At 56.1% G+C, this 12090-nt stretch overlaps 1 protein-coding gene across 3 annotated transcripts; it reads left to right on the top strand.

Annotated features, from left to right (window-relative positions):
- Positions 1–2919: 2919 nt before the first annotated feature.
- LOC108512950 (lipocalin 1-like) lies at positions 2920–9355 on the top strand. 3 transcript variants are annotated; one of them, XR_001880764.1, is made up of 7 exons: positions 2920–3041; positions 3981–4117; positions 5241–5314; positions 5552–5671; positions 6569–6664; positions 7553–8400; positions 8544–9355. XR_001880764.1 is itself a non-coding variant. In XM_017848531.1 (6 exons), exons 1-6 carry the CDS (start codon positions 2931–2933, stop codon positions 7576–7578), a joined length of 564 nt encoding a protein of 187 aa, XP_017704020.1. In that variant the 5' UTR covers positions 2920–2930; the 3' UTR covers positions 7579–9355. The 3 variants fall into 3 exon arrangements, 2 of the variants coding, with proteins under 2 accessions (XP_017704020.1, XP_017704017.1); XM_017848531.1 differs by having other exon boundaries at positions 7553–9355; XM_017848528.1 differs by lacking the exons at positions 7553–8400; positions 8544–9355 and adding an exon at positions 6788–6870.
- The last annotated feature ends 2735 nt before the right edge of the window (positions 9356–12090 follow it).

Raw genomic sequence — 12090 nt, 5'->3', positions numbered from 1 at the left:
ACACCTGCACACAGCACCATCACGCCCCTGCACTCACACACACCTGCAACGCACAACACCTCCACTCACACACACCCTGCATATGCAGCAGCCCCCTGCACTCCCACACATACCTGGCACATGCAGCCACCCCTCCACTCACCACACACCTGCATATCACACCCCTCCACTCACACACACCTGCATACTCACATCCCTCCACTCACACCTGGATACACACACCCCTGCACCATGCAGGCCCTGCACATACCAGGCCTGCACTCACACACACCCTGCACCACACACCCTGCACTCACACCCACCTGCACATGCACACTCTCCACCTCACACACACCTGCATACTCACGACCCCCTCCACTCACACACACCTGCATAAAACTCACACCCCGCTCCACCACACACAACCTGGCATACTCACACCCCTCCCATCACACACCCTGGATATCAGCACACCGCCTGGCACTCATGCACACCTGGCACACACAGCAACCAACTGGCACTCACACACACCTGCACCACGCACACCGCTCCACTCACGGCACACCTGCACAGCAGCACCACTCCCTCCACTACACACACGACCTGCATACGCACCACACCTGCACACGCACAACCCCTACCCACTCATACACACCTGCATAGCTCAGCGCCGCCTCCACTCACACACCTGGATACACACACCCCTGCACTCATGGCACACCTGCACATACAACACCCCTGCAGCTCAACCACCCTGCATGCACATACACTTGGCACACTCATCCCCTGCACACAGATGCTCAGGCCAGCCACCTGGCCACCAGGGAGGTTGGGAAGTAGAGGAAGTGCCGGCAGAGGCAGAAATCATAGAGCCGCAGGGCAGGCAGCTGGGCCCTGGATGTCCACAGGAGGCCCTAAGACCCCCTAAGGCCCCAACAATAACAGGCAAACTTGAGGTTGAGGCGTGGCTTGACTGTTGAGTGACATCCTGCAGCGCCCAGAAGGAGGAAGAGGGATGGAGGGCCGAGACGGGCTGCCACCCTGCACTGAGCCCCGCCCCGGCCTGCCCTTTCTGGAACCTTGCATGCGGGTGCAGGGTGGGGCCCTTCCGCAGGGCGCAGGGGCTGTGGGTGTTTGAGATACTGTATTGGTCCTGGCCCCTTGACTCAAGGAACGGCCAGCCTCAGCATTGGAGGGGTGTGTGGAGGCCCAGACTGAATCAGCCATGGGTGGCAGCTGCTCTGTCTTCCAGGACATAGAGGACGGGCCCCGAGGTCTCCTCAGGCCACCTGAGTCCCTTTGTCCTGTGCCCAGGGGTAAGGAATGAAACTTCGTCTTCTAGACTGGCCCGTTCCAGTCTGACTCAGAGAGCTGCCCTCCACCGCTGGCCTGGCTGATGGAAGCCTCCCAGAAAGACCCTGCAAATCAGGCCAGGCCCCTCCCCAGCCCCGGCTTTTGGGAGACTCCCCGATGGGGCATGGGGGCAATTTCATGCAAACCCTATGCCGGACCCTTGGCAGGACGCTTTGGCCGGTGAGCTGACCTTCACAGTGAGCTTGTGAGGGCAGGCCACTCAAACTAAGCTCCTTTTTCTGATTACCCTGACCTCCGTCTCCAGAGCACCCTGCACAGACCGTGTCTACCTGGCCGCCTCCTCCATCTTTGGAGAGAAAACCAAGGCTCATTCACCCCAGTGGGTTGAACTTGGGACTGCCCACCATCCCATGGTGGGGGGGCCGGGGTGCATCACTCCTAGAGGTTAACCCTGGGCAGGCACAGCCCAGAGTAGCACCCCTGGTGCTCTATCTAAGAATGCTGGGGCCAAGCCAAAGGTCACCCTGAGGCCAGCGGTACTGCCCTCAAACCGACCCAGACTCCCTGGAAGGCTGGAACCTATGGGGTCCGGGCCAAGCCCTCCTCAGCCCTCTGCAGCCCAGGCCCCAGGAAAAGGAAAGGAGCGGTGGGGGGGGCGTGGGTAACAGAGGGCAGTGCCACATTCAAGGCTGCAAGGCCATCCTCTGGGCAGGCTGGGCAGCAGGGAAGAGGGAGGTGGGGGGAAGGGGGCAGACCACAGGCTTTGTGGCCTGGAGATCCACACTTAATCCAGATGGGCCAAAGGAAGGACCCAAGCGGCGTGGCCAGGGAGGCACCTGACCTGACCCTCACACTTAGGCCTCTGGACACATGAGGGCAGGAGGATAGGCAAGAGAGAGGCTCATGGCTGGGCTGGGAAGTGGCCTCCAGGGTTGAAGAAGAGGCGGCTGGTGGGAGACGTTTGCAGTAAAGCAGGAACTAGGGGGGCATGATGCCCCGTGAGGGCTCAGTGCCCAGCACGTGCCGAGTGGCCATCCCAGGGGGCCCTGGTCTGCATCAAACCCCCTCCAACCTCCACGCCAGGCAGGCCCCACCCCTCACCCTCCCCACAACCCCAGCAGAGCCCACCCCCTCCACCCTCCCCACACCCAGGCCAGCCCCAACCCTCACCCTCCCCACACAGGCAGGCCCCCACCCCTCCACCCTCCCCACACCCAGGCAGGCTCACCGTGAGCAGGAGGTGAACAGGGATGTGAGAGTGATCCTGGCATTCGTGGCTCCAGCAGCCGGTGGACTAACACACTGGGGACCAGGGGGCCTGGGGAGGAGGGGCTGCAGGCCTGAATGAGCCCACATCCTCCTCTGCCCTCTTCCCAGCCCCCCTCAGGCCACAGGCCTCATCCCAGAATCCAGGACAGATGTGCAATGCAGTTAAACTGCCCTGACAGCCACTCCACACCCAGTCCACACAACAGCTTCCCATCACTTTAGACACCGGGCGGTGCCGGGGAGGCGGCGTCATTCCTGGGGTAGGGTTGCGGAACTTGGAACTTTTAGGTGGCGGGTGGGAAGGTGGGGTGGGTCTGGGCAGCACAGAGAAGGGAGCTGGTTGGGGGCACTCTCCCTTCCCCGGAGTCATGGCCCTGGAGAAAGGCCCTCTCCTGCTGCTGGCCCTCGGCCTGGGCCTGGCGGGCGCCCAGAAGGCTCTGGAAGAAGTGCCGGTACAGCCGGACTTTGACGCGCAGAAGGTAAGTGTCGTGGGTCCAGTCCCCAGACTCAGGCTTGGAACACCAGCTGGGGATGACACGAGTGTCACATTGAGGAGGTGCAGGGGTGGGGCAGGTGGGCGGGGCTGGGGTTTGGGCCCTGCCTGACCCTGCAGCAGCTCTGGAGGGTGAGCTGCACCTGGGCCTGGGTCCAACCCAGGCAGGAACGGGCTCTGTCCTCCTGCACAGCCGGAACCAGCGGCCACTGATTAACCTCAGGGCCCTTCCCTCTCTCCTGGCTGTGGAAGCCGCGGCACAACAGCAGTCTCAGGAGAAGGCTGCAGGGCGGCGTCCAGTGAAGCAGTGCACCCAGACGCTGGGCCCAGGCAGGGAGCAGGAGAGGGGTTCACCCTGGGTGACACGAAGAGGCCAGCCCCGGGTGCAGGGAGGGTCCCAGTTCCTCCTCCCTATGTGGCCCCTGGGGTCCTGGTGCTGCTGGTGGGAGTGCGGGGATGGAGGGACGCCCAGCACAGAGCCAGACCCTCCCCTCTACCCTCCCTGGCCAGGGGAACAGAGCTTGGATCAGGCAGGGGCAGGGGTGCGGGGCTGAGGGAAGTGAGGGTGAGGGTAGCAAGTGTGGAAAGGGATTGGACAGAGATCTGAGAGAAGGGGATGGGAGGTGACTCTTCCCAAAAAGGAAGCACAGCTTATCCTCCACCTGGATCCACAGATGGGCATTTGCCAATATAGACCAGGAAGAGGGAACGTTTGCCAATACAGCCCCCTGGGAGGGGCACGACCACCTGCTGACCATGCTCAGTGCCAAAGCTGGGGCCTGAGAGCTCAGAGGGTGGCCTACTGGTGCCCACAGCCAGGCACTAGCCGGCCTCTTCCATCCCAGCCCGCACCCCTGCAGGTGGAGGGGGTGCCACATGGCCGGGCACTAGCCGGCCTCTCCTGCCCCGGCCTGTACCCCTGCAGGTGGAGGGGCGCTGGCTCACCCTGCAGCTGGCAGCCAGCCACGCAAACCTGGTCTCTCCGGCCGACCCTCTGAGGCTTGCTCTCCACTCCATCCAGACCAGGGATGGTGGGGACGTGGACTTCGTGCTGTTCTGGAAGTAAGCATGGCTCCTGCCACCCCTCTCAGGCGCTCCTTCTCAGACCCAGGGATCCCCAAGGGACAGTGACGGTGTTCCAAGGCAGGGTAACATCACACCAAGCTGAGGCCCAAGACCCCGCTCCAAGAGGGATAAGCTTGGAAGCTGCCAGAAGCAGGCAGGCAGGAAACACCAGCCCAGCCCTGGAGGCCACGTCCAGTCCCAGCAGACATGCCCACTGGGCCACGGGCCTGTGTTCCAGCTGTGAAGGAAGCCGGGGTCTGGCGTTTTAAATGTGCGATCTCCAGTGTTTGAAAGTTGCCTAATTCCCAACAACCCTCTCCCAAGGACCACAGCCACCTGGGTCCACGCCCCTTTCGGCCCCGACGTAAGTCAGGGAATCCCAAGGACAGCTGCGCTGTCAGCAAAAGAAAATCGGCCCTGGGGACAAGCTGTGCTGAGCCCAATGACACCAACAACAAGCTTACATTATTCCACCTGCACCCACAGCTCTGAAGGCAGTGAGACCCACATCCTAGTAGCCACTTGGTCATAGACATGCCGTGCGGAGGCCTGCAGAGTCCCAGGGGTTGGCGGGTACCCACCCCAGATGAGAAACTGAAGACCCCAGAGCAAAGGGCATGGGAGTGAGGGGGACTCTGTCTGTGGACAGAGGCAGGACTATGGGAGTGAGGGGGGCTCTGTCTGTGTACAGAGGCAGGAGCATGGGGGTGAGGGGCCTCTTTCTATGCACAGAGCCAGAGCAAGTGGGGACAGGCAGGACAGTCAGGGTCCCAGCCCCCAAGACCTGGAGTTCAGAGCCAAGGCCAGACTGGGACCAACCCACTCCAGGAGGTTTGGTGTCATCCCAGAAATGATGACCCCACTTCCTCACTCCGACCCCATCCCCAGCACCCCCAGGCATCGCCTCCTCCTGGCTGCATGACCCTGGTGCCTGTGCCAGGACAAGGCTGACCTTGAGCCTGGGGAGCTGACCCCCCCGGGGAGGACAGGAGGGCTCTCAGCTGGTGGCAGCCCCAGTGTCCCGTGGTAGAGAGCCCTGAGAGGGCCACCATGTCCTGGGGCAAGACAACAGGACAGAGTTGGAGGCTGACCAGGCCCTGGTCCCCTTCTCCTTTCCCAGGGGAGAAGGGGTGTGTAAAGAAGCAAACATCACTGTCCATCCAACCCAGTTGCAAGGCCAGTACCAAGGCTCCTGTGAGTGCCCCTGTCCGGGATCCAGGCTGGGCTCTGAGTAGGGAGGGGCGAGCAAGGGACGCTCAGACACCCAGTCCTGGCCGCAACACTCAGGAGGGGCTGTCAGCTTTGGGAGAAGACCAGGTGCTGGAAGGAGGCCGTGCATCCTCTTGGTAGCACTGCACTGTCCACAGGCCATGGGGGGGTCCAGGGCCTGGGGGACAGAGGAGTGAGGCATCGTGTATCACCCGGCCCCAGGGTCTCCCGCAGTTGAGGGCGGCAGCATGCACGTACGCTTCGTCAGCACCGACTACAGCAACCTCATTCTTTACGTGCGCTTTGAGGATGACGAGATCACCAGCCTGTGGGTGCTGCTGGGTAAGTGGCCAGCTCTCCCCAGCACTGGCCGGTGCAGTGCCCCGGTCCCCAGACAGGAGGGAGGAGCTGCCGGACACTCCTGGGTCTGTGCGGAGACTTGCCGTCCTGTCTGGGAGGGGGCCTTCTGTGCAGGGTGTTCTGAAGGCGCAGGCAGCCTCGGGCTGAGCTGCAGCTGAGCGCACCCTCAGGGAGGGTGTCCCCACGCAGGACATGCACTGCGGGTCGGCTACGAGGTGGGCCCAGCTCTGGACACTGCTGAATTATCTGTGGATGGAACTGAAAAAATGCCTTCCTTGTCTTCCTCCTTATCAAGCAATGTCTCGGGGTCCTGTGGGTCTGAAAGTAAAAGCACCATGGGAGAAGGGCTCGAAGAGCACAGGGGACAGAGTCGGGGGCATCGAGGGGCTGCAGTGTCCTGAAGACGAGGTGGAGATAGATGGGCCTGGGGGCATTTCAGGCCGGAGGATCAGCCGGAGCCCGAGCCCGGGATGGGGTGGGGGAGTGGTACAGCAGCAGTCGAGAATCCCCAGGGCTGAGAAGGTCGAGGGGGTGGGAAGGGTGGCGCCAGGCCGGAACTCGGGACCCCTCTGGGGATCTCCACTGAGACGGGCCAGGCCTGACTCCCTCCTTCCAGGGGCACTTTACCTGCCGTGCTCAGAACAGACCTGTGTTTAGAGGAGACAGGGTTGGGGCCACTGCAATCAGAGCTGGCCGGGCCCGGGAGGTCGCAGAGGGGGTACTGCCGTGGTCCGATGAGCCCCCAGCCCATGGCAACTTAGTGGTGGGCTGGCAGATCCCCAGGGCCTCTGCCTCCCCATTGTTCTCCGCAGAGGAGGAGGGCAGAAAAGACAGAGGCTCCAGGCCTCAGTCCCTCACTGTCAGCTCCTCTGATTCCAGCCAGAAGAATGCAGGAGGACCCCAAATGGGTGGGAAGATACTTGGAGTACGTGAAGAAATTCCACCTACAGAAAGCCGCGGTCTTCAACATAGATGGTGAGCACTGGCCCCCAGCCACGTCCCGGAGCCGGACGGGAGGAAGACCCAAGGGTTGGGGGCCTGGTCTTCCCAGCCAGCACCACAGAGGGTGTAGCCCATCCCCACTCCCCTTACGGCCAGGCCTGTGTGGGCTGCTTCAGCGGCTGCCGGATCTCACCAGCCCCGCGTGACACAGTGATACGGGCCCGATGCCGTCTCCACTCTACAGATGTGGCTCAGAGATGTTCAGTAACAAGCCCAAGTTGCACAGCCAGGAGGAGTAGCTGGAAGGGATCCAGATCTCCTGCCTCCTGAGCCAAGTGCCCAGCCAGCCTCTCCCCTCTGCTGCCTCCCAACACATCATTCAGTCAATCAACAAACACACGGGCCAGGCCTGTTCTGGGAGTTTGGGTTTCACTTAGAACAAGACAGACGCATCATCCAGCCCTAGTGCAGGTTACATTGTAGCAAGCATTGTAATTACCTGATTTATTAGAGGCAAGGGCTACAGGGGTGGGAGTCCGGGCTAGAGCAGGGTTTGGGGAGCCTGACCATGCTGTGTGAATACAGGCAGCCAGAGTGGGTAGCCCTGAAATGGGATGAGGTGAGGAAGGCTCCCTGGAAGAGGGGTCATGCAGATGGAACAGGAGTTGAGCAGAGGAGGGCAGGGATGAGCTCCAAGGCTGAGTGGGGCAGTGGTGGGGCCTCGTGGGCCCCCAAGGGAACTGGGTTTCCACAGAGCACAGGGCCCTGGCAGGACACAGCCAACATGGGGAGGCAGAAGGCCAGGTGATGCCACTGAGGGACGGCTGTTTTGTGCTATGTGATTGATTGATTGATTGATTGATTTCAAAATGAATAAGTGAAGTCCTCAGAATCACCAGCTTTTTCTTTTCTGCTCCACAGGCCCTTGTCCCCCACCCCGAGCCTAGGTCCGGCGGCTCCGGAGTCTTCCTGCCTGGGTCCCTTACCCCTCTGTTGCCCTCAGCCCCTCTTCCACCCCCTTCACCTTGGTTTGTGACCTAGACTGCCCCGGATCCCCGCTGGAAGCTCTTTTGCATCTCAGGGCCCCAAGGAAGCTCCCCAGCCTGGGGCCCAACCCTGCCTGTCTCCTGGTCCCCTCCCCTGCTGGGAAGGTCCTACCAACCACCTGCCAACCAACAGCCAAGGGCCAACAGCATGCCCTAGCCTGGTCTGTGGGCTTGGCGCACACCCAGGGTGGTGAGGACGGGGCACATGGCCCCCTGAGCTCCTGCCCACAGCACCAGATGCCTCCAAAACATATACAATGAGCGGAACACTATAGCCCCAGGCGCCTCCGATGCGCCCCCCGAGAGCTGCTGGGGTGGCCCCCAAGTGTCCTTCAGGAACTTGACCCCACAGAGGCTGTTCTTAGACTCCAGCTCCTCTCCACTGTGACCCGCCTCACCTGGGTCTGCTGGGGACCCTCTAGAGAGGCGGCCTCCACGCTCCGTGAGCAAACACATATGTCCCTACCGAGGTCTGAGAACCCTGAGTGAGCCCAGCTCCAGACCCTGCTCTCCGTAGGAGTCCGGCGGGGCCGCCAGGTAAACAAGGACGGCTGTACCTGTGTGGCAGGTGAGACCGGCCAACGCCCACTCCTCCGAGCCCAGGATTCTGAAGAGCAGTACCCGCTTCTGCTCCCGGCGAGCCAGGGCCGCCCATCGGCAGGGCAGGCTCTGAGGAAACTGGGTCAAGGACTTGATACTTGTCGTCTGGAACTCCCGAGACAGGTATGGCCAGAGGCTGCCCTGAAAACGCCTCCAGTGAGGCCTTCTCCCCTTCTCCCCTTCTTCCCCTTCTCCCCTTCTCCCCTTCTCCCACTTCTCCCCTTTCTCCCCCACGTGGGATAAACACAACGGAATGAAACCCCCAGAGCTGGTGGTGAAGCTGATGATGAAGCCCCACGGTTCTCCTGAAAATCAACGAGTCTGGCTGGAAAAACACAAGGAAAAACGACTCACAAACCACACGTGTAACAAGACGTTTACGGAATTTGTAAGATCATAAAAAATAGCTTTTTCTGGGGCCCTAAAATGACCGGGATAAAGAGCGACGCGAGAGTGCTGCGTCTCTCTCAGCACCGTTGAGTTGATAACCTCAGGTTCACCCATACACTTCAGCAATTCCATTACTCTTCCAGTGGGATTTTCCCCCAAACTGCAGATCTGTATCTAAAATTGACATGAAGGAATAGAAGTTTGGAAACATTTTTAAAAGAAGCATCATGCAGATGGCTCTACCATTCTATCCTAATATCCAACAGCAGTGATGAGAAGCGTGTGACATTAGCTCAGGGCAAAAGAACAGCAAGAAACTGGGTATCAAGTCAAGGAATCAACCTGAATGTATACAACACCTTCAGAGATGGTACAAATGGCCTGTCCTAAAAAAGCGTTATTTATTCAATAAATAGTGTCGAGGGAAATGGGCAAGACAGATCGGGGGAAATAAGATTGGCTCTCTCACCTACACATTATCTTAAAATTCGTTCCTGATCAATTCTGAATAAAAGGAAGGAAACCTTGAAACTTCTATACTTTCTATAACTTGCGGATGGGGTGCCTACACAGACAGTATCAATACCAGGGGAAAGGTTGAGCGCTTTAAACTCGGCACATCAAAGCCATCTTCAACACTATCAAAATGGAAAGAACAATCTGAAATTAACATTTGCAGCAAAAGTGACGAAGGGTTCATATCACATATGTAAATACATATGTAAATCAGAACTCCTTAAAGGGCCGGGCGTGGTGGCTCATGCCTGTAATCCCATCACTGTGGAAGGCTGGGGGCCAAACGATAACTTGAGCTCAGGAGTTTGAGACCAGCCTGGGCAACATAACAAGACCCTGTCTCTAAAAAAAAAAAAACTTTTAAAAAAAGCAGTCCCAAATAAAAAAAAGAAAAAGAAAAAAAAATAGCTGTGCATTGTGATATGTGTCTATAGTTGCAGCTACTTGGGAGGCTAAGGCTGGCAGATCCCTCGAGCTCAGGAGTTTGAGGCTGCAGTAAGCCATGATATCACACCACTACACTCCAGCTTGGGCAACAGAGTGAGATCCTGTCTCTGAAAGAAAAAAAAAAAGAAAAAGCACTGAGCAAAAGATAGAAAAGGCTATTTGCATAGATCAAAAGGCTGATTAAAAGGTTTGACTTCAGCCCAGTGCAGTGGCTCATGCCTATAATCTCAGCACTTTGGGAGGCCGAGGCGGGCAGATCATGAGGTCAGGAGATCGAGACCATCCTGGTTAACACGGTGAAACCCCGTCTCTACTAAAATACAAAAAATTAGCCAGATGTGGTGGCGGGCACCTGTAGTCCCAGCTACTCGGGAGGCTGAGGCAGGAGAATGGTGTAAACCTGGGAGGTGGAGCTTGCAGTGAGCCAAGTCTGGACTCCAGTCTGGGTGATAGAGCGAGACTCCGTCTCAAAAAAAAAAAAAAAAAAAAAAAAGGTTTGACTTCATAAGCAATCAAATAAAAAAGAGAGGCCATTTATTATTGCTCATCAAATTGGCAAAATTAAACTACTTCTAGAAATCAATTTAGCACCCACTGTGAGGGAGGCACACGCTGGCTGGTGGGGACAGACGTTGGCTTTTCTGAGTGACCGGGTTTCTAAGCCTCCTAAGCAGGCTTGCCCTGGCACCTGGAAATTCTAAACATTGGCAAGCTTACCTGTTGTTCTGCCATGCAAATCAAGAAATTTACAATGCTTTAATACTGATTCCATAATTTTTAAAAATAAATCTTCAGAAGCCTTCTCAGTAAGTCTTCTAGCCTTAACCATAAATTGGCAGGAAAAAAAGAAGTTTTGTTTAGTTCAGTACACCCCACCCTTTCCAGATCTGGCCCAAGTAATTACTAAAACTGTATATATAGGGTTTGTGGCTAATGTAATATCTATTTTCACCCTATTGAAACTTTCATAGATTTTTTTTTTTTTAATATGAGAGCTACTGTGTGAGATGCAAGAATGAGTCACCAAAAAGATCACCTTCTTTTAGTCAAAGGAGACAGCAGCAAAAAAGAGGGAGGGTGAGCTAAGCCTTGACAGATAGGTTCTTTAAGACGGTCCCTGTCATGAACAGGGCATGACGGGGAGGCCGGATGACATAACGAAGGGGACCCTGAGGTGGTAGCCCCAGGTCTAATTCTGAACCCAGGGAGGCTTTCCTTAGCCTCCGTCTTCCATCCCAGGAAACGGTGGTCAGCACTCCTTGCAATCCGGTGTTTGAACTGCCATTATTTTTGGGACACCTACTGGATTAGTTTGCTCAGGCCACTAAGTTAGTGTCCACACATACATGTACATAAGCTAGTCTCCCAAACAAGGGAACATGTGTGACATCCATTTGCCAAAGATAATTGGGTTCCAGTCCTCGAGGATTAACTCCTCCTGTAAAAGATGAGGAATGCACCATTTGGCAAGTTGGGCATCGCTGGATAATACCTTTAGCTTCTTTCCAGGTAATGCTGTATCTGCGTTTGAGACCAGAGGCATTCACATGGGTCAAATTGTGAAAGTGTCGAGCATTAGATATTGCAGTAGCATCTAGGCGATCAGCCATTTGATTCCCTTCAGTCAAAGGTCCTGGAAGAGGTGTATGAGCTCTAATGTGAGTGATGTAAAAATGCATTCTACTCCTAACTGCTGTTTGCAACTGGGTAGATAAACTCAACAGTTGTTCATTTGTATGAAATCATAACTGGGCATTTTCAATTAACTGGGTGGAGTGAACCACGTATGAAGAATCAGAAATCACATTAATAGGCATATCCAAAGCAGTCAATGTCTCAGTTACAGCTGCAAGTTCTGCTTTTTGAGCTGAAGTACAGGACGTCTGAAAAACTTTACCTTTTGAGCCGGAATAAGAAGCTTTACCATCACTAGACCCATCTGTGAAAACATTCTCAGCACCTTCAATTGGTTTAAATTTAGTTATTTTAGGGATAATCCAATTCGTTAATTTCAAAAACGGAAACAGTTTTGTTTTAGGAAAATGATTATCGAGAATACCCACAAAGTCAGCTAAATGGGTTTGCCAAGTAGACTATTTATAGAAGCTTGCTGCATTTGTGCCTTCGTGAGAGGGACAATAATTTTTCCAGGATCATATCCACGTAATGTAACAATCCGAGTTCTCCCATTTCCTATCATGGCAGCGATTTGATCCAAACAAGGAGTTAGAGTCTGTGAATTAGTATGTGGAAGAAAAAGCCACTCTCCTAAGTCCTGTTCTTGGACAGTAACACCAGTCGGTGAATGCTGAGTTGAAAAAATTAGCAAATCTAGAATCTTCTCTGGATCTATTCTATTTATCTGAGCTTTATGGACTTGCTTCTCAATCAGTTGTAACTCGACCTCAGCCTCCTTTGTTAATTGCCGAGGGCTAGTGAGACTAGGATTTCCTCTAAGGA

This window comes from Rhinopithecus bieti, unplaced genomic scaffold, assembly GCF_001698545.2.
Source record: "Rhinopithecus bieti isolate Rb0 unplaced genomic scaffold, ASM169854v2 scaffold_2205, whole genome shotgun sequence".
NCBI classification, from domain to species: domain Eukaryota; kingdom Metazoa; phylum Chordata; class Mammalia; order Primates; family Cercopithecidae; genus Rhinopithecus; species Rhinopithecus bieti.
This window is presented reverse-complemented; position numbering and strand designations above follow the sequence as displayed.

Bases quoted from the DNA above. Each gene is read 5' to 3' on its own strand.
- LOC108512950 (XM_017848528.1), top strand. From the start codon at position 2,931: ATGGCCCTGGAGAAAGGCCCTCTCCTGCTGCTGGCCCTCGGCCTGGGC. The intron at 3,042-3,980 runs GTAAGTGTCGTG...GTACCCCTGCAG, and splicing joins CGGACTTTGACGCGCAGAAG to GTGGAGGGGCGCTGGCTCAC. The intron at 5,315-5,551 runs GTGAGTGCCCCT...ACCCGGCCCCAG, and splicing joins AGGCCAGTACCAAGGCTCCT to GGTCTCCCGCAGTTGAGGGC.